Raw genomic sequence first — 22134 nt, forward strand, 5'->3', positions numbered from 1 at the left:
CTTTTCCTTTTCCATCCCCTTTAAATAAGAAAAGCAGCACCTTCAGTGAGCATAGGGATCCCTATGGCCCACATCTCCCTCGGCTGTCCATCGCTTGCCGAGCATTTCTGCTGTGCACCCCAGCTGAGAAGCCTGCTCCTCCCAAGGCTTGTCATAGGGCCTCCAAAATCCAGCCCTGCCTCCCTCACCTGGGAGCTTCTTTCCAGAAATTTCAATGGAAAAACTGGAGAGAAACCTCGCTCACCTCAGTACTTCTATTTCTCCCTCCTTGACAAGAGAGCTTTCAGATGGTGGACAGGTATTGAATTTCTGTATGCCTGAGCCATATGGGGTGCAAAGCAAGGTTAATAGATTTTTACGGCCAGAGGGAGTATTCTGATCACCTCATCCGACCTCCAGCATCACACAGGCCAGAGGCAGGAGCTGTAATTACACCAAGTTTCCAGCAGAAATGAAAGAACACAGTCCGGACCTAATTGTCCTGCCAATCACATGATCCCGCGAGTCCCCACATTCTTTGACCCTCAGTAATTTCGCTGAGGAGAGTTTATAATCACAACGTGTCTCAACATGCAGCTCGCGTCTTGTGCAAGACTGATGTCTGTGCCTTCAGAAGAAGAAGAGAAGAAATCCACATGTAGCTTCCTGTGAGTGGAGTTTTTCGTTTGCTTTTTATTTTTTCTGCACAGAAGGCTAAAAAAGCAAAAGGTAGGTGTAGCTTTCTCCTTCCCTGACAGCTCCTTGCAGCTGTGCTACGCTCTCTCCACCGGAGCGAGGCTGAAAGGTAGCGTCTCAACTCCTGTCTATCTGCAAGGCAATTAACAGCGGCTGTTGGCCCCTTGACCTCTTGTCTGATGATGCGTCTCCAAAAGCATTTCTATGCAGTTCCAGGCCACAAATACCCTCTAAGACAAACTCACAAGACCTACTTTTAAAAGTATCTAGAGGGTGAGGAAACAGTTACCAGGCAGACTTATTGCTGGGTATTTTTCTTTTCAGATACATGAATAAAATGGCAGTCTGGTTTAAGGAAACTTGGACCAGAGAGTGTTTAGACATGACTGCAATTATTCCATGGAGCTGGCCTCATGTAAGCTTCTGCATTAATGAGGGATCATCTCTATTTGCATCAGTTTGCCAGCAGCACGATCAGCAAGCAATTAAATTCTAACAAGCACAAGGCTTGCAAGAAGACTCTCCCTGCACACAAACAAAGGTTGCTTGGGCTTGAAACTAACAAAACAGGGGGATGTAACTCTCCTTTTCTAACCCAGCCAGCCTCTAATAGATATGGATTTTTTCCAGTTAATACAGTGGCGTGTCCTTATCAATTGCTATGTCATCAAGTCCTATGGAATGTGTAAATTCTCCCTCTGCTGGAGTGTAATCCTATTTGGCAGAGCATTATGAAGGCTGTACCAAGGGTGATTGAGAGGTCGCAGCAGAGAAGCAAGAGGGAACACTTGCCAGCATGTTTTCAGCTGCAGGGGCCAACTTGGCAATCTTTTTAACATCTCTTCCCATTTCCATCCTCTTACATTCCAGTTCAGTGTTCAGCCACCATCTAGAGCAGGTGTAACTCTCCTTTCTGGATTGCCCTGATAATACTCTCAGAACCACCTTTGGCAGTGCCAGGCTCCCTGAAGAAGGCAGTGGGCAAATCTGCCTTCCTCACTTGGAAGATCTGGAAAGAGGTGAGCTTTCCAGAGAGCAATACTGTTCCAAGTGCCTCTGGGTAAGTCAGTGGCTCAGAGCTGCCAAGTGAAGTCCAGTACTGAAACCTACAAACATCTCCTCTTTACATTCTGTTGTTTTTGTGCTACTTTCTAATGTTCTAATACTGATATGCTTTGTAAATCTTAGGAGACTATGATATTTAAAGTTTATAAGATGTAGAAAAGTATTAATAAAAACTTTATTACTTTCTTTTTCAACTTGCCATTTTACCAGTAGCTGAATTTCCAGGTGATTAGTTTCCTCTGAAATGTCATAATAATGCCTTTAACTCCCAAGGTCATCTGTTCCTTTCCTTTGCCCAAGAGGAACAGTTGCTTAATTCGGTTTTGAAGACTCCTGATGGGGTCTGTACCATGTCTCTTCAGATGATCCTGTCCAGTACTTCATTTTCCATCCTTTTAGAAAGCTTTTTCATAATGCCTAACTTAAGTTATTCTTGCTGCAATATGAACCCATTATTTCTTTTGCTTTTCACAAGGGAGAAGAAATTTTTCCTCTTCTCTCAGCAGCAGTCTTTTGCATATTTGAGGAATATTGTCATTCTCCCTTCCCTCATTCTTAATCTTCTTTCCTTTAAGAAAAGCAATCCAAATGGTGTAATTCTTTCTGGTAGGTCGTGATTTCAAGCTCTCTGATCCTTCCTGCAGCTCACTTCTGGATTCACTCCAGCTGGTCTGTATCTCTCTGGGATGTAGTGCCCAATGCTACATGAAGTACTCCAGCTGAGACATTATCTCTGCTGAATAAAACAGACAAGATGGTGTATGAGTTTTCCATGCTACATTTAGTAATTTCCAGAGAATCTACTTTTCTACAAAGAGCAATAAACTATCCCTTTGATCCTGATCCAAGTAGACTTTCTTACTAAAGAAACTGGGAGAGAGAGAAATTAATAGAAATCAAAACTTACTTTGAATGTGTCTAAGAAAAGAATACATTCTTAATCCTGTGCATGGTGCACCAGATACTCTTCCATAAACAGATATTCGCTGAAATGTACTGGCAGAACAAGTTCAGGAAGTTAAAATAAGAAGGTTTAGCTGCTAGTGGGGAATGAGATCTTGTCTTTGCCCAGTAATCTTGTGTAGACAGCAATCCATAGTCTCAGTTTTCATGGCTCCCAAAGTTACCACTGTTTTAGAGAACCCTGGAATATAGCACACAGTATCAAACGAAGCAGTGCAACCAAGGTAGTTGTTACCTTTTTTTGAAAACACTAGCTTAGGATCTAGTTTTTCTTCACCTATTCTTGTGTGCTTTTAATGATTCTCATCAACAGTAAGAGTCAGTACAGCCAAAGCTCAAACAGTGCTACTTAAATATGGACAAGGTTTTACCAGAGACCCTTGGATAGCAGCATGGGAAGGTGTTTCATCTGGGGGGTAGTAAAGACAACGTTCACACCACTTGCCAAGTGCCTCAGGGTCCTCACATAAAGCCTACATAACACCATCCTCCTTCCCTGCAGAGGTAAAACTGCCATGGCATCACTGTTGCTCGGCCCTGCTCACACAGGCAGAGCTGCTGAGCCTCCAGGTGGTGAGTGGCCGAAACCCGCATCTGCCCCGCCATCCCCTTCCCTGCAGCCTGGGGTGCTGGTACCCAAAGCCAGATGCAGCTTTTCTGCCAGCAGCCTCCTGATGTGGTCAGCCTGGAGACCCATGTGTCCCTCTGCAGCGTGTGAATGTCACATTTTAGCAGAGATTATTAGTAGGCTTTGTCTGACTGACAAGCACTTGTGTTTTGCCTTGAATCTTCGAAGGCAGCAGGCAAGGGGGCAAAGAGCACTAATAGAATTCTTCAGTGTCATTTTAATAGGATCACTGCTTTGTGCTAGCTATTTTTTCTTCTCTTTATCTTTTTCTGTCCTCTGCTAGCCTCTGTGTTAATGCCCTCTGGTGATACTGAATTCTTTCCAAGTTTCTAAAAAAAAAAAAAAAAATCCCACCAGCATTAATTATTGTTCCGGGAGGATATCTTCCCTTAAAGATGGAAGGTTTTTCTGAAGCCATCTGTCTAGATTGTCTTCCCTTGGGACAGAAAGAACAGTTAGCAACTCAGTATTTCCTAAAGGAAACTCACAGATCGTGTAGATAATACAAATGACCCACTTGCCCTGGGAAGGGAAGAACCGTCTCGTGTGTGGCGTGTTCCATATGCTATCCATCCACCTTCCTCAGTTAATGAGGCTCAGACTTCTTCATGCTGGTCAAGATAAATATAAAACTCCCTAACCCTGAAATCACCATAGTGAGGTTGCCATGGTAAAAAAAAGGTTCAGTCCATCACAGATTATGCTAAAACCTGATACAAAGAGAGACACTGGCATTGCATTGAGAAACACGCCTGTGATGTTCTCCAAATTACCATGATCTAGGTACGGTTTAGATTTTTTAAAAAATTCTGTTCTGTTCATTTTTCTAACAAGATACATTAGGATTCTGCCTTATGGGAAGATGTTCTGGGAACAGGGCTGGGATATTGGAGCTTCCTAAACATCTACTTCAAGTATTGATGCTGAACCATGACAGAAGCAGAAATCCTTCTCCATATCTCTTGTATTAATGTTTTGTGACATGATCTGCAAAAAAAAAGGATATCTCATCCAAAATCAAGATCCCAACTCCACATTACAGTTCTACTGTTGATAGCCAGGCAGCTTAATTACCTTCCAGAGTGATTATGCAGCTGGGTTATTTAAGGTTTGAAAAGCTCTATGGAGGTTCTAATAACAGAATGTCAGTCATGTACAGGAATAGAGATGTATTGGGTGCTCTGTCCATGGGCTCAGGCAGTAGGTTTATATGGGCACTGCATGTATATGAACCCAGAAATTTCTTGGCCCACTGTGCACACACACGCCTTTCATGAGTCCTTGGAGACCCCTTCCGCTCCATGTGAACAGCATATTTTGTGGATTGTGCCTGCAGATTAGAAAACTAATCTTAGAAACCTAAACTGCAGAATCCCACCTGGGCAGGGCTCTGAAAGAGAGGGCAAACTGGCCAGTCCATCTCAAGGAACTTCACTTACTGCTCGGTAATTCTTTTTTGTTCTCTTCTGAACGACTATCCCCATTCCAAGCAATAAAAAAACAACCAAGACACAGAATCCTGAAATCTCACAGAACAACACTACAGCTTTGCAAGGCACACCATTAGATGCTAAAATTTGAAAGACTACATATCCTCCTTGACTATAAGGAGAGATATCCATTCCTGTCACTCTCATTACTAATGGATACTATGGTTACTATTGGATGCTCTGTGCTCCAGCAGTTCAAGGTTTGTTCTCTTTGGCCACTTCTTAGTGTGTCCATCCAGAATCCAGTTATGATTTACAAACTGTCCAGGTTTTATTGCTTCCCTCATCATCATACTTGATGAGGGGTTACTGGCCAGGAAAAATGGGGGTCAGCCTGGGAATTTTCTTCTTTTGCAAACAAAGTTTCAAAGCAATACTGTTATGCACAAACATGTCTTCAGGAAGAACAGAGGAAGGTGAACCCATGAAGATAAGCTGGATCACCACCTGTAGCAGAGTTGGGAAAGAGCCCTATAAGAAGGATCACATTAGGATTAAAATCCCTCCCAGTCTGCTCATGAGTGATAGACACTGAAAAGGTCCTCAAATGATTATGCGCTACTGTTCATGCAGGTGGGGGATGCTTGACTCTCAGTTACTGAGTGACACACAGAACTGTGCCTTGATGTGCCCTCACCAAATCTAGAAATTAGTTTTTGCTAATGGAGATGGCAGGTTTTGCTGCTCTCCTGAAAAGGCCTCTCCAGTGCCTCTGCACAGCTTCTCAAGGGAGCAGAGCTGCAGCAGGATACGCAGTGGTGGCAGCTGTGTGGCAACATCCTTGCATATGGCTCAGCTACAAGGAGACTGAGTGAGTGCTGCTGCTCTGCAGTAGTGCCTACCTAGGGGACAGATGTCTGCAAGGACTGGGAAGAGGTTCTCATGCCTCTTCTCAAGCTGTCTTTCCACCAGGGTGGCAGCCACACACCCAGACTGGTACCTGCAATGCCAAGCTAGAGACTTGATCAGCCCCAGGCTGATCAGAAAACTGAAGATCTGTGAAGCAATTCTCACATATTTGCATAATCAATTTGGATTGCAATTTATCAGTATTGTTTCAAACCAAAACAGTATCCAATACAAACTTTTTTGTTGTTGTTGTTTTTAAGTTTCTGGGTCTTTTTTAACACCTCTGACAGATATTAGCCCTCGGTCTTCAGTCAAGACAGTTTTCTCAGTCTAGGGGTGTCCACTCCTGGTCCATGGTGCTCTCTACTCTCTAAGTCAGGTGGGTCCTAATGTGTAACCCATGTAGTTCATCCAGTGAAAGTCATTTATTTATGCCGACGTTTCTCCAGAGAGATGTAGACAATCCTAGAGAAAGACATGGAAATGATTTTACCTCAGACAGGAACAGCAACAAGAAACTGGCACACTTCAGTCCTGCGAAGACTTTCACGTATCTCATGCACTAAGATGGGACTGCCTTGCTACAGACAGGCTAAGCCTATTCCTCAGTCTTCTGGATTTGGATCCAAGTTCTCTCTGGAGACTGATGTAGATGTAATGTTTTCATGGACAAGATGTCTGGAGCTGTGGTGATGGGTGAATCAGATATGTGTACAGTCCGCTATCGTGACTAACACGGTGCAGATTTATTCTTCCCAAAGAACAGTCTTGCAAAGTTAATACTAGAGACACCACGTTTATGTGCAATAATAGTCAGATGAGAATGCAGAAAAAACAAGCTGTTGCCTGGTGCATTCACTGAAGCTGTTAGAAACCTGTTGGACAGGTTTACACGTACGTGCAGTAAGACTCATTTGAACATACAGATGGCGTGCATATCTCACTCTGTGTATTCACAGAGACTTCAATCCTGCACACAGAAGAATTGAACATCTCAAGTGCTTCCATTGATATTTCACTGAGGCCAGCACTATGTCTAAAAGTACACAGACTGTAGCAAGCAAGGAAGGAAAGGCCCTTTTCATGGAGAACATTGCCATCTTGTGCTCAATTGCATTTACTTTCTGCCCGCCTTGTGAGAGATGAGAGATAATACTACAGAAGTTGTCTCTCTTGAAAACTCCACGATGCCTGAAGCAGAATTCAAGCCCTTGAATGAAGAAGTCTCCCCAAATAGCATCAGCTTGTTCCAGTCCTCCAGCAATGATAACAAAATCTGAACTGCTTTCTGAGCAGCATTTTCCCTTTTTATCTTGCAAAGCACTTAATTAACTCTATTTAATGAAGAAAGCCAGCTGTATCACAATGAAATCAATAGAATAGTGGAAAATCAGAGCTGAAAAAGTATTACAAAAGGGTTTTTTCTTAAGTGGAATAGCAGCATTTACTCACAGACTATCTGCAAGTGCTGGCAGCCATGCAGACACATAGTAAGTATAGCAACAGTAGCGACCTACTGTGCAGGAAAATCTGATATAGATGGACAAATAGACAAACCTATGACTACTGTAGTGTAGCAATTACCCTCACATAGTGCTTCATAGCTCACTGCAGATGTAAATTACAAAAAAACTTGAAACACCACTATATGGTCAGTAAACACAAACATGAATTCTTCTGGTGAGGAATATAAGACCCAGAGAAGTCATGTTGTTTATGCTAGGAAGAGCTGCCACAGCTGTAGAGGGAGAAGCTGATCCCATTTCCATTCCTCATCCATGACCATGTCCTTTCTAAAACACAGAGCAATGTATATCACAGCAGCCTGGAGTCCTCCTGCAGGGGAGGCACCCCATCCCCCAGGACATACAGACCATTCTCAAGATTTCCACATTATGCTGCCTCCATCCATACTGTTTTGGTCATCACTTGCATGTGGGGAGCTCTGTTCCAGGTTAACTTCTTGTCTTGCTGCCAGCAAAGCTGGAGGGTGAGACACTGATTCCAAGCACTTCCTGGATCCTGATGGGCCTGAGCACCCATCCTGTGTAACCCCATCAGCTGCTCGCTCTCAGTCAGGATCCCATCCTCATTTTGTTTTGCATATGCTTCCCCTTTGATGGGGTAATGCAGTGAAATCTACCAGCACTTACAGGGAAAAGGCATCTCCTGTGTCACCGCACAAAGGTTCCCCATTCCAAGGGGTCCTTTGCACCAGGGGAAAACTGCTTGCTTGGCCTTTTGAGGGGAATTCTATGGAGGGAAGCTGAGACTACAGAAAACTCTCACTTTCCCTCTGCCCACTTTTCAAGCAATGTAATGCCTGTATCCAGCTGAGTGCCTCAATCTCCAGGGCATCTGCATTTCAGAACTTGGTGCATGAGGCACAACCCAGGGGATACAGCAGGATCTGGTTTCTTGGATAACTCCTTAAGGAAATCCCATGTGCTCCACATGACTTGGAGCAACAGTTATAGCTGGTGCAGATTTGATGGAAGCATGCCAGTATTTTAGCTGGGAAGATGTCCACATGCTTCCTGGTTATCCCACCACCAGGACAGGAGAACAGGTGTTTGTGTGTTTTACAGAGGTGCAACCATTTTCTCACCAGGAGCAGATTGAGGTTGTAAAAGCCTGAAGTGTCAGCAATTAGTCAGCAAAAATAAAGAGATATTTTATCTCTCCTTCTGCCTTTTCTATGTCTGCATTCAACATGGGACTGCTACTGATAAGCCAGTGATGGAATTGTTATTGAGCTGTTTTTAAAATTGCCCTGATAACTCTTTTATAATACAACACAAATGCACAGGGCAGTAGCTAACTTTGAAAATGACAGCAAATAGTACTGTTAAATTGAAAGTGCCGTTTGATATATTAATGTAAAGACAAAACCCATCCTATCCCCTGGGCTGGATCTGTAACATATGCCAGATGACACAATGCCACTAGCGTTTAATGTGTCTTATAAAACTGGATATAAACAGCTCCTTTCACCTGAAAGATTCATAGCTTTTTCTGAGCTAACGCTGAAGACAGCTTATTAGCATGCAAATAATACAGCAGTATCTTTTCCTGACTTGAATTGCACATGATATTTTTTTCTACAAATCAACTTTACTTATTGAAAACCTGCCTGATTACTGCTCTTAGTGGAGCTTACTCGCAGTCTACCCCCCAACATTTCTCTATGGATCAGAGCATCCATGTTTACCTGACGTTTTTCTTCCAATACACTGGTGCAGACCCATGAAAACTTCATCCCTGACTTCAAAGTTCTCCTCTTGGTCTGTGATTTAATGCTGTCATCCACTCAGTGCACAGTCTCCAGCTAAACACAAGAAGTCCATTCTTTGAGAAGAACAGTCCTTCTCACAGTGCATCCCAACACCAAATATCCCTGAATCTTCATCTTAATGCAAGCTCTCAAATTTTACTTTTTACTTTTACTTCCTCACCTTTACCCTTCTTCTCTAGCAATGGTCAGGCTTCTCTTTTAAGCCTCTCATCTGAGCTCCTTTTATCCTGCCTGTGCCTGTTACCCTTCATCTCTTCCACTGTCTCAAGGGCTCTCCCTCTCCCTTTCTTCTCAGGGGGAGTAAGAAGACAAGAAACTTCTTCAAGCACTTCTTCCAGGATCACCCCTTTGATTTGGACTTAGTTCACCCCACAGGGGCTGGTTCACATCCCACTTCTCAGTACTATTAAGCTTGCTAGATAGACATAATCAGAGGGAATGCACCTCAACGGAAGAAGTTTGGGGATGTTAACCAGACAGGAAACCCAACTCCACATTTCGCATATTGCTACATCCCACCAAACTTTTCACCCTTTTACCACCAGCACTTTCTTATTAAAGAACATAGTCAATACCTTAATGCTGTGGCAGAGATCAATCTTTGCAAGTGTCTGTTTTTAGGCTTCTCTGCCATGGAGGCAGCCCTCACAATTTCTCTTCTAATCACCTGGAGCCAGGAACAACTAAACCACAGGAAGTGATAGTTTGGAAGATCCAGGACATCCTTACTTTTAGCTTTACATAACAGAAATCATCTGCATATGAACAGATAATTAATGAAGTTTCCCAACACATTAGTACAGCCTGTACTAATTCAGAAGGATAAACTACAATCAGGCAAAAAGAGTTTAATAGCTGGCTCTGCTGCCCTCCTTGTAAATGAAATATCCCATCGATATTGAGGGGAGTGGGATCAGGATGACACGTGCAATAACAGAGGTCATTGCCATTGTGGGGGTAGGCAAAGGCTCTCTGAGGAACTAAGACTTGCTTTTGCTAGTAAATGATGTAACTTTTGCCTTTACAAGAAGCATCTTTTGTAGGAGGCGTGTTTTAGGGATGCTGGGAGATGTAGTCACCCTGGGAGATGTAGTCCCAAATGTACTCCAATAGACATGGGCAGTGAGATACCCTCGGTGATTGGTTAAGGGAGTCACGCGTTGCTTTGAAGTGCACATAAAAGGTGGTGTTTGCTTTCACTAAACGGATTTAGTGGTTGGAACCTCAACCAGCTGGGTGTATGTGGGTTTATTATTTATTATATTAATAAAGCCATAATCTTTGAGTTTGAATTGTTCAATATACTGGAATACAACTTCTTATAGTAGACATATTGAACCACATGCTTGCAAATATGCATCATTACATTCATCTCATTAACTGTCCATTAATACCTGTTACATTTTTATCATACCTCAGTTTCTTCAGTCAGCTCAGTAAATTAATTTCATGAAGTCATGAAAAATTTGGCATAGTGTCAAGAGACAAAATTTTTAACACAGTATATGAAAACAAGTCAGATCGTTCATCAGTCTCCCACACAAGCCTGGAGAGTCTTTGGCTGCTTGGATTTTCATTTTTTTAATGGTTCTGCCTTCCACAGGAGGGAACCAAGCCTTTCCCTGCATCACAAGAACCATCTACAAGTAGAGAGACCTAAGAAGTTCAATACTTCTTTTTAGTTCTGTGAAGAGCTAAGTACATCAAGAAAATACTTTATGCCTTCTATGATCCTTTGACAACTGAATTCACTAAATGGGATTGAAATGAGGAGTGATTTGTAATGGGCTGTAATGAAAAATGGGTTCAACTGCCTTTCAAACAATTGACAGGGAATATATTAGTTTTAGCAATGAAGGGGTTTAAAAGAACAGAGAAGGGAAAGCATTCCCCTTTGATCTCAGTGAGAGCAAAATTTCTTTAGACATAATATGCTGAAAAAGGTTCATATAATGATGGGAGAAATTGGAGGCAGCAATCCTGTAAACAGTGCTGAGGATTGTATGAGTTACTGTCCTGTGTACTGCTGTGAGAGCATCCTGACTTGTCCCACACTGCAGCGGTGCTAGCAGATGGTTGGAGGGGGAAAAGTAGCTTTTGCAAAACAAGAGCAAAGCCTTTGCAAAAGCCCTTTGCAAAACAAGAGCTCATCCAAACTAAGTTACTGAGGTTTCTATTAGAAGTCTCATTTCTGATTGCTACACAGCCTGTGAAGAAGGTAACTTCCCTAGATTTCCAGAGGATGACAAATGATTGAGTTTATAACACAGGAATAAAAAGTACACCTTAACTTTCATGAGAATTGCTGTAAGTCAGAGCTACTTTCTTCATGAACTCTATAAAGACAAATACTAATGTTCAGATGTCATGCTGTTATGGCTTAGCATCGTGTGCCTATCCTGTACACTGATCCAGCAGAGCTGGAAGCACACACCCAGCTTTCTCATCTAAGTTAAATTACTCCTGGCACTAAGGCCAGCCAAATACTCACCTGACCACATTTGGGAAGGGAGGTGATAGGACAGCTTCAAAGAAGAGGCAGGAGAGGCTGAGCTGGGTCCTGGGAAAGAAGGACCAGGCCAAAACAGGTACAGGATAGCACAGGTATTCAAAGAACACTCCCTCATTTCACCTCATGCAGTCACAGTCCTGTGGACACCTCTGCCTACCTACAGGTCCCTGACTGTGACCGGATTAAGTACCTGGAGAAATGTCAGCTTAACCATGGCCTTGCCCTGCTTGCACAACACATGGCTCTCCGTCTGCATGTGTAATTGATGCAAAACACTAGCCTCCATGTTTGACAGGGTTTTGTGAGTGCATATTGTGAATGCAAGCAGATTGGGAGTGGGAAAAAATCAGAATGGTGACTTATCCAGATCTGGGCAACCTGCCATGAACTAATGACTCCTCACATAATCTGGGTAAGCAGTAGATTTCAGACCATGAAGAAAATTCTTTTTATTACTAATTGTGCACTTACATTTCACACAAAACACTCCAGAGTGACTGTCCACTAATGGCAAATCATCTGCCTCCGTCTATAGCCCAGGGCTACTTTTTCCCCTCCGACCATCTGCTAGCACCGCTGCAGTGTGGGACAAGTCAGGATGCTCTCACAGCAGTACACAGGACAGTAACTCGTACAATCCTCAGCACTGTTTACAGGATTGCTGCCTCCGATTTCTCCCATGATAGCTAACAGAAAGACCCTTCTCACATGGATAAGAAGTGAGCATTGATCTGACCACTAACTGTTGACAAGCTGCAAAAATATTGATAGTGCATTTAGCAACAGTGCCCCAAGCCTTGGCAAATGAGAGTTCACGCTCTCCAGTTATTTTCACTCATTATATTGTCCCATTCTGCAATGTATATTAATTGGCTGTTTTGGTTTGCTATTTAGCAGACAGCTTCCTTTCAAGCTAAAGCTCATTCCCCTTAACTATGTGTTTCCATAGCTTCTGCTCTGCCAAAAGGTTAAACAGACCTCATTATCAATTTCCTGCAGAGACCTAATTTCTACAAAAGGCCTTGAGCAGGGCAATATGATTGGCAGGAAAAAGAATAAGGTTACATGAAACTGTTTTCACACTCAGCCAAATACTAAGAAGCACAGACACCACTTGAAATTATGCTCCACATGGGTCTCGTCAGCTGGGCAGGACATTCAGCTCCTCTGGTTTGTGACGATTCTTGCATTTGCCCCTTCCAGCATGGCATCCTCCAACATGTCAACAGATTAAGCAGTATAGGATAAAAGACAGTATCAAGTCAAACTGTATCCATTTCTCCTGTACCAATGTACAGACTATTAAATGGCAAGGCAGCCCCTGCTGTAGCCCTGACAGCAGGGAGCAGGCTAGAAGAGAAAGCCATCTCCCCCTCTCTTACCTAATCTCCCAGGCAGGCCTGGTCCACTTCTTGTGGAGGGAACACATAACCACTGCCTGGGGGCACAACAGCAAGCAGGAAGCTTTTGAAGACGACTTGCAGAGTTTCTGGAGTAGAGGGCTTAAGCAACCTAGAATGGGTTCAAGTCACATACTCCAAGTTGGGAGCCTCAGACTGCAAGTTGGTAGGGCCTGGTCACAAAATGCACTCTATCCTTTGACTTTCTCTGTTGCTTAGCTCTAGCAGATCTACGGTTAGTATCCTAAGGATAGATGCCTGTCTCCAAAATACCAGTTCTCCTGATTGAACAAGTTTTGGATCAAGCTCTGGCCAACAGACTTCTCTGTCTGCAGTTATTCTAGCTCAAGGTCTTGCTGCCTGTGCAAGATGCAAAGAACAGAGAACTGCCCTGGAACCAATCAAGCATTAGCACAATTCAAGGAGTCTTCATGCCTAGATATTTCCAAAATGCCCCAGGACAGAGCCTTCATCAGCCCCATCCAAATGCAGCAGTCACCCTGCTTTGAGCTTCTTTCCTACTGTCCATGAAGCATCAGTGATTTAGGAGACAGTGAAAGGGCAGCTGTAATATTATTCCTACCTCTATAGAAGTTCTGAAATGGAAGACAATAAAAGAGGGAATAATAGAAGTAGGAAAAAAGTATCCAAAGCATTGCCTACTTTTCAATTAGATTTCAAATTGAAGTTGCCACAGCAATGATACAAGATGAATTGCAGATTCCATCTCCCCTTCTGAGAAGGTTGGACAAACTTTAAACTGAGTTAACAAGAGTAGGGCAGCTGTGCCTGCATCACCAACCCAGATGGCTCAACTGCAAAAGATCTGGAGGGAGAGACTGAGGATGTAACATCCTCTCCAAACACACCATAAGGTCTTATTTCAGTTTAGCTTTAGGCTAGCTCTTTGGACCAACTTTTCCTTCAGGGGCTGCTCCTCAAGTTTCCTTCAAAAGGAACACAATCCGTGTGCTCAGAGGTCACTCCAAAGCACAGTTAAATGAGAACAAGCAAAAGATAAGCAAAATATGCAGTGTAGGCTTCTATGGGGAGGAAGAGTTGTCACCTTCCTACATTGCACAAAGTTGTAGGTGAGTACAGTAAAGCATCAAGTCTGACAGCATTTGGGATAGCCCACTGTCATGAGAAGTGTGTTGCTATGTAATAATATTCAGGAGTTAGCAGCTTGTATTCTGCTGCATTTGGCTCACTTGCACAATGTTACTATTTTAGCTATTTTGAAAAAAAAAAAACAACATACGAAAAAGGAAAGAGGTAAGTGACATCACCATTCAGATCTCAGAGAGGAAGCTCTTTCCATTAGGATTTTACAACTTCACCTTAAGTTTAAGGAACTTCAATTTGTTGCTTGGACTACACACTGATTTGTCTCAGGAGACAGGGTTCAGGAAGCGTGCTTCAAACTCCCTATGAACTAATACAAAACTAAAAAGATAAATATCTCTGCTTATTGAGTGTTGCATTCTGTACTATCCACCCACAGAATCCATCAGCAATATAACAAGATGACCTTGGGGCAGGCTTGTTAGCAAAAGCTCTTGGAGCTTGTTAGCCCAAGTGTAGGCAAATTGAAAAGTGTAGGTGGACATTAAATCCAACTCAAAATAATCAAGCAGTTCCAAGTGTCAGCAGATCTATAATTAAGATGGTATTTCAGTTTATTCTCCTCTAAGGCCTCAACTAATATTACTGTACCTAGAAGATGGAAGGGTTTCATAAAGAAAGACACGAGTTCTTCAGTCATAATCTTCCCTCCCATCTGGCAATGACACCACTGTAGTAACACATGGTAGTTCTGAGGTTGTGGAAGAAGTCAGCCAACAGACAACTCCTCCACACTTGAGCACCACCATCTCGAATTTTCTTTTGCAGTTATCAGGTAAAATGGTGCAGGAAGTTCAGTCCTTGTGAAAGGTAAAATACTACTGCTAAATGAAAGGGGACTCAGCACGCCCCAGGAGATGCCGGCCATCACCAAGACGCTGGCCTCTCTTAAGATGTCTAGAGTCCCAGCTCATAGCTTTGTGTTGTCCCTCCTGCCAGCACCTCTGCGAAGGACCACACACCACTTTCAGTAGCACCCATATCATGGGTCACCTCCCCTACCTTTCCATGAAGTCCAGGTTATCAGAGGTCTATGCACCACAAGCTAAGAGACAGCCCATCAAAGTGCTATAACCAGTTATTTAAGATCAGCTACATAGATTTCACTTCCACAATTTAAGCTTGTCAGAAACAGTGTACTTAAGGCCACTTCATATTTCAGATTTTTAAATAAGTCAGACATCTACTAAGAAAATAATAACAAGAGACCTCTGTTTCAACTCATGTCTGTATTTCAAAACTTGAGTAATATTTACTCAGGCTTCATAATACAAAATGTCTTTCAGCATCTTAAGTGAAGCTGCAATAAATTTTTTTTTAGAAAACAAAAGCTTTTTTAGTTTCTAAAAGTTTCTAGATAAACGACTGTCTTGAAATGCTGCCCTTCTTGGGCTCAGCAAGGCCTTGATGATCGTCTCCAGTGCTCGAGGTGGGAACACTGCCTGCAAGTGTACTGCATCAATCATGATACAGTCACAGGATTTAGTCATCCTCTGAGTCACTCTCTCCCCTGGCTGGGACACATGCCCTGATTGAAGACATGAGCTGGTCTTGGATCTGCTTCCTGGGGTTCTCCTCGAGGTCTGTCTTGATGGCACCCGACTCTGAAATCTTCCACTCCAATTCTGTGCAGTGCAAAACAAGAAGTAATGAATGCAGGGGAGCTAACTGGAAAAAGCCCACTCTTCCTTCCCCAGCTGACTTCTCTTATCACCCTACCATCACCACCACCGAACCAGGACCCTGCTCTATTCCTCCCCTTCTTCCCAGCTCCAGTCCTGCCACCCACACTTGATCCAGTCGAGCCCTCCTTCCACAGTCCCTAGTGCTGGCACAGGTCTGAGGGTACTGCTCTGGAGCCCACCAGTGGCATCCCCAGTGCCACTCTGCTCCCTTTAACCAGCAGTGCAAAAGAGGTGATAAGATACACAGCAGCAGCTTTAGAGGCAACTATCCCAGTGAAAGTGAGTTCTACCTTCCAATCACAAAAGACATGTTTGCACATCTATTGCCAGTGAAGGAATACTGCTCATACATTACAGCTTTTTCCATCCTATACTGAGTTCATCACAATCAGAAGAGGTTGGGAATAAATTTAGTGAGGGGCAAAAAAAATGTGGAAATTCAATTACACGTGTGAATTATAGGTATTTTTCAGGGATGTATCCTGCAAACAGAATTCACCCCTTTGCCTCTACATCACACACTGTTATTAGTTCCTTAACAAGACAGTAAAGAGAGACTTCACCATCAGCAGTAGGCCCAAACTGAACTGGATTGCTTCCCAGAAGTGGCAGAAAGTCAGTAAAAAACATTCAGTCAAAACCTTTCTCCTACTCCTGCTAACAACCCTATCATCAAATCTTATTTCCTTCAGATATTGCAGAATAATGAATACAACCTCACACTTTCCTTAATCTCCAGTGGAAGTTACCTGGGCTCAGGGGAGAAGGAAGGAAGAAATAAAATAAAGTGCAGAATTTCAGTGTGCAGCTTTCTGTGATGACTGAATTAAGCTGGCTCAATCAGGAACAACATGCCATTGTCTTAAAAATGAAACAAGAAGCCCTACAATGCAATAGGCAAGCACCAGTTAGCAAGTGCAGATTATCATGTCACTGTAGGCAAGGCTAGTTCATGTACAACAGCCCCAAAGAACATCTGTGGGTACTGTTTACCCTTTCATATATTCAGCAAAATTTATTTCACCCAACACAGGGCATGAATACTTGCACACATGCAAGATAAATATCTATATGTTGGCTTATCAGCAACTCACTAGTTTTACAAGATAGCCTTAATCACATGTGGTTGAGCCATAAGGGTGAAAAACAAAATCTAATATGATTTTTAGTACCTCCCTTCTCCTCCTAAGCCTCGCTTCTCTCATTCCCAGCAAAGCAGTTTTGCTTTTCCTTTGGAAGACTGGAGATGCAGACACTCACCATCCCTTGTCAGGTTCATGCCACCAAACACTAAGGGCCCAATGAACTGAGCTTTTATGTCTCCCTCCAGGTAGACAAATATTGTAGGCAGGTTCTTATCGGGGTAATTGGGAATGCAGGTGGTAGAGATAGCCTTGATGAATTTCACATCTCTGAACTTTTTTGCAAGCCCGCTCATATGTTGATTTATTAAGGCACAGAGTGGAATTCTGTGAAGAACAGCAACAAACACACATAAGGAAAAAAATAAAAAGACAAATTAAACAGTAAACTGCTCCAGAAGAAAGGTCAGAAATATCAGCATGATGAGTAGCATTCCTGGAAAGATAAATATACCAGAAGCAACTTCTGAATACTTTTGTTGTCTGGTATTCCAGCATTCAAAGGAGGTCAGCATCACTGTAGATTTTGGTGGGTTGTGGTTTCTTTGTTTTACTATATTAGTACTGCAACTTTCCCATCTATCATACAGAGAAAATTGTTTATGAATTTAAGCTATTTAGAAATCGCATGAGCGAGGGCAAAATAAAAAGAAAAGGAGCTCCTGGAAGAAATTAACCAAATGACCTGTGAATCAGTTAGAGACAATGAACAACAGCAACTATTTATAACCCTTTCCAGAAAGCTCTAGCAACTTAACAGGCCTGTTTTACAAGTTTTTTCATCATGATAGCAGGACTAGAAACCTTGTTCACTCCATTTTTATGCCACCAGAAACCAGGCTAAATACACATAGTGTATTCTCATTCACAGCCCCTTGCACTTCATCTAAAATAATTTCCAAAGCTTGGGGATTTCAGTGGCAGTAGCTACCTCCATAGCAGCTGGTTGGTACACATCATGCTGTCTTATATAGATGTATAAAAAAGCTCTAGAATGGTGTTACCATGAAGTGGATAAGTTAAGCAGTCTTGAGTCAACAGTACTGAAATTACTGATTTTTTTTTATTCCTTAGAACATCAGAATCAGTTCCTTAATTCGACAGTAACTACACATGTATCTTGAAGTATATTCAGCTACTGACAGTAAAAGGTTTAATGGTTAAAAACAAATTCTTACCCTTGTTTGTAGAGGTGCAGGACTACCCATATATCTTTTCCAGCTTTTGTAACCTCTTGAACATAATCTTTTCCTGAAATCTCCAAAACTTCCCCAAATTTATTCTTCATTTGAGCTGCTTTCATTTCTGCTAACCTTTGCTGCCTGAACAACAAGGAATGGAAAAGACATCTTGTGAATAGATGGATTTTTTGACAGAACAACACTTGAAGGAGCTGGTTTGAAACCTAGAGTTCAGAGGCACATTACCAACTTCTTCAAATCCCAGAGCAACAAAAGCAAACTGACATAGTAGACGTTCTTGTATTTGCACCGTAACTTAAGACCACCAACATAAAAGAAGTACAACTAAGTTTCATGAAACGCTTTTTTCCCCTCATTTCTGGCCTCACCAGAATTTCTTCTGCAGATAATACACTACCCAAATAAATGGCAAAAACCATGACAGAGGTTAAGAGATAGAAGGAAACCAACACTGTAATTCAAATCTGCAGTACCTTAATCTCATTCACACAAAAATTAGGAAATCTTGGAAGTGATTTTCAAAGCTTTCAGAATCCCCAGCCATGCACTCAGCAGGTGCACATTATCTCTGCAAAACTAGGTTGTAGATAAAGGACAGTGAATTCAAATGCTGTTATCCTATTAAAGACACTTAGAAGCTCTACAAGAGACCAGAAACTCAGCCCCCTTTTTCCATCATCAGGCCTAAAAACATCCTTTATCTCTTCAACAATATCTCAAAGCATATAAAAGAAAGACCCTCCAATTATCATTAAAGCCAAATTCTGCTTGCTGCTCTGACCTGTACATTTCAATAGCTTTCTCATCTTCCTCATTAAATTCATCTTCATTCTCTTCTAGCTCTTCCAATGTCATGTCCTCATAAGTTTTCACTAGAATAGAAGAAACATCAAATCACCAAAACCTCATTCCAGGATTAATACTCATCAGCTCTTATCAGTCCAACAGAATTTATTTATTTTATTTATTTTAAGGATAGATTAATTAGAAATATGAGGTATCATAGAACGGTTTGGATTGTAAGGGACTTAAAGATCATCTAGTTCCAACACCCCCACCATGGGCAGGAACACTTTTCACTAGACCAGGTTGCTCAAACCCTCATCCAAGCTGGCCTCGAACACTTCCAGGGATGGGGCATCCACAGCTTCTCTGGGCAACCTGTTCCGGTGTCTCACCACTCTCACAGTAAAGAATTTCTTCCTAATATCTATTCTAAACCTACTCTCCTTCATCTTACGGTCATTCCCCCTTGTCCTGTCACTGCATGCTCTTGTACAATGGGAGTTACCCTTAGGAGCTAGAGTTCAGTGATCCACGTGGGTCCCTTCTAACATAGGATATTCTATGGTTCTATTCTGCGATTCTAAAAAGTCCCTCTCCACCTCTCTTGTCAGTCCCCTTTGGGTACTAGAAGGTGCCATAAATTCTCCCTGAAGCCTTCTCTTCTCCAGTCTGAGCAGCCCCAACTCTCTCAGCCTGTCGTCGTTATTGCTACTGGATTTTTAGAAAATGTTACACACTTTAGACATACGGATGGAAAGACAATGATGTAAAGGCCTCTGAGCTGAAGGTTGCTTAGACTAGCACACAAGTACCTGCATGAGTTTTCAAGTTTGGCAGCCGCAGCAAAGATGTACCAACCCCCCCATCTGTTGTTCACTGGCCTGAACAATGGAGGAAGCATAGAACAGGAAACGTCATGAGATAGTTTTACTTGCACATTCACCTGGCAGACTACCTGTGCACTGTTCTTATTTCAGCTTTCAAACATTGACTTTTATAAAAACACAAAGTTGACATCAAGTACAAAGCTTTCCTGTGCTAGAAGAACCCATGTTTTCAGGAATGTATTTGTTTGATACCATTAACAGATGATCACCCTGGATGGATGAAGTTGTAGTAACCCTATAGACTTGGAAAACGACACATTGCTAACAGCCATTTCTTTGTACAAGCTTCCCCCACGAGCCATTCCAAGGCTTGTCCTACTGCTGCTGGTGCCTGAGTTGGCTGGTCACTCACCTAGAGACTTCTGAAGGATGGCAAACTGCTCCTCTTCCTTTGCACGCTCCTGTTCCTCCACGTTTTCCTTTGGAGGAAGGATACCTTTCTTGCGCAGGATGTCATTCCACTCCGTGTCTTTATTTGGGTCCTAGAACAGAACAACAAATGAATGCCATCTGTTCAAGGAGAACTTTCAGAACTTAACACAGGCAGGCTCTTCGAGAGACACAACACGTTGCAAAACTGATAACTGAATGGATGGTACCAGAAAGTTACAGTGCACATCCTCCTGATGCTGAGGCTTTTTTGCAGCCCCAGACCAGTCACCTCGAAGAGTGACTTTATTTTATTCCATTCTGCTCACAGCACATAGAGGAGGTCTTGGAAGGGTACCAAAGTTTGAAGCATTGTAACCATTGCTCCATCTCTCACAAACTGAAATGAAAGGGGAGGAAATCAGCTGAGTGACAGAGAAGTACACTGGCCAGAAAGTTCACTTAGCCTCAGCAGAACAGGCCACCAAATCAACGGTCATTGCATTGGGAAGCACTAGTGACAAGATACACAGGGACCAGACCTAATTCTCAGTATATGGGAAGTCTCCTTGGTATATTCAAGTCAGTGTGACTACCTAAGTGCTTAGAGAGAAGCAAGCACAGTCTCTGCTGGCCAAGTCCATTGCTAGGGAATCAGATCTAAATCTATGACCATGCTACTCCTGAAAATTAAAGAAAGACTCCACTGTGAAATAGCTGAAATAATCCTGCAAAACAAGGCCAATATGGACCTGAGTATTGTTGAGCTGCTCAACAGAAGCTTCTCCAAGGTAAGCAGTAATTTAATTTTTTTTTTAAATATATGAAATCTCAGTGATAAGCATCCACAGGCTGATTGTGGTTCCTTACTGTCTTGGCCTAACCACTTTGAAAACTGAACACACCTACTGCTTTGCTGTGACTTGTATGGGTATAGTTTACAATAGATCTGTTCACAACTATATAACCACATCTGTGCTCAGACCAAACCCCAGTATTTATGGACTACAGGCCGTGGGGAAGAGGAGAGGGGTAAAGGGGGAAAAAAAATAAAAGGAAGAAAACAAAGTAGCGCAAAAAACCCCAAAACACCAGACTATTTTTTTTTCTCCTGTCTCTGACCGTGATCAACGTGATCAGTTTTCCCTCAACACGGCATTTCACTGCATCTACTATCGTTCACCAACATACCGATGCGCTGTCTGAAACGCGCCCCCGCTCACTACAGTAGCGGATTAGATACCGCACCAGCAAAAAAACAACAAATCACCACAAAACCAGCCATGGAGCTTCCGAGCAAGACCGCCCCATGACCGCCACCTCCGCCCCTAGAAAGGGGACGAAACCGAGGTGCCCCACCCCGAGACACTCGACCGGTGAGGGCGGCCCGTGGCTGCTGGCGAGGCCCGAGGCCATTGCGCGGCCCCAGCCCTTCGCCGGGCCGGGCTCCCCCCGCAGCACCGGCCGCACCCGGGCCTGTGGGGGCACCCCGGCTGCTCACCTGCATCCTGCCGGCGGGGCCGGGCCCGGTGAGGGGCAGCGGGGCCAAGGCCGGGCAGGGCCGGTCCCGGCGTGCGCGGCGCGGCCGGAGGAGGCGGTGCTCCCCGACGGGGCGGGCTCAGCGCCGCTGCCGCTTCCCCGGACCGCCTAATAAGGCTGGTCCCGGCGGCGTGGGGCTGGGTGGAGTCATTGGGGATTTAAAAGCATCGCAGAGTGGTTTGCGTTGGAAGGGGTTTTAAAGATCATAAATTCCCCTGCCGTAGGCAGGGACACTTTCCACTAGAACAGGTTGCTCGTAGCCCCATCCAACCTGGCCTTGAACAGTTTCAGGGATAGGGCATCCCCAACTTCTTTGAGCAACCTGTTCCAGCGTCTCACCACCCTCACAGCAAAGAATTTCTTCCTGACATCTAAACTAAAGCTCTCCTAGTTTAAAACAGTTCCCCGCCGTTGTATCACTATCAGCCCGTGTAAACATCTCTCTCCCTCTTTTTTATAAGTTCCCTTTGAGTACAGAAAAGTCCAGGTCCTGCTCCTAATTGGGATCACACCTCATTTCCC

At 43.3% G+C, this 22134-nt stretch overlaps 1 protein-coding gene across 1 annotated transcript; it reads right to left on the bottom strand.

Annotated features, from left to right (window-relative positions):
• Positions 1–15212: 15212 nt before the first annotated feature.
• On the bottom strand, positions 15213–21676 carry PDCL3 (phosducin like 3). The gene is made up of 6 exons (XM_027718157.2): positions 21575–21676; positions 20057–20186; positions 18813–18903; positions 18008–18151; positions 16948–17156; positions 15213–15627 (listed from the first exon to the last, which is right to left on the bottom strand). The coding sequence occupies exons 1-6, from the start codon at positions 21578–21580 to the stop codon at positions 15485–15487; spliced, it is 723 nt and encodes a 240-aa protein (XP_027573958.1). The 5' UTR covers positions 21581–21676; the 3' UTR covers positions 15213–15484.
• Positions 21677–22134: the final 458 nt, after the last annotated feature.

This window comes from Pipra filicauda, unplaced genomic scaffold (genome assembly GCF_003945595.2).
Source record: "Pipra filicauda isolate LSUMZ 115617 unplaced genomic scaffold, ASM394559v2 scaffold83_size3615187_pilon, whole genome shotgun sequence".
NCBI lineage: Eukaryota > Metazoa > Chordata > Aves > Passeriformes > Pipridae > Pipra > Pipra filicauda.

Excerpts from the sequence above, each read along its gene's own strand:
- PDCL3 (XM_027718157.2), bottom strand. Across the intron at positions 18,904-20,056 it reads CATCCTTCAGAAGTCTCTAG|TGAAAACTTATGAGGACATG; the intron begins GTGAGTGACCAG and ends CTTCTATTCTAG. Across the intron at positions 15,628-16,947 it reads CATGAACCTGACAAGGGATG|AATTGGAGTGGAAGATTTCA; the intron begins GTGAGTGTCTGC and ends TGCACTGCACAG.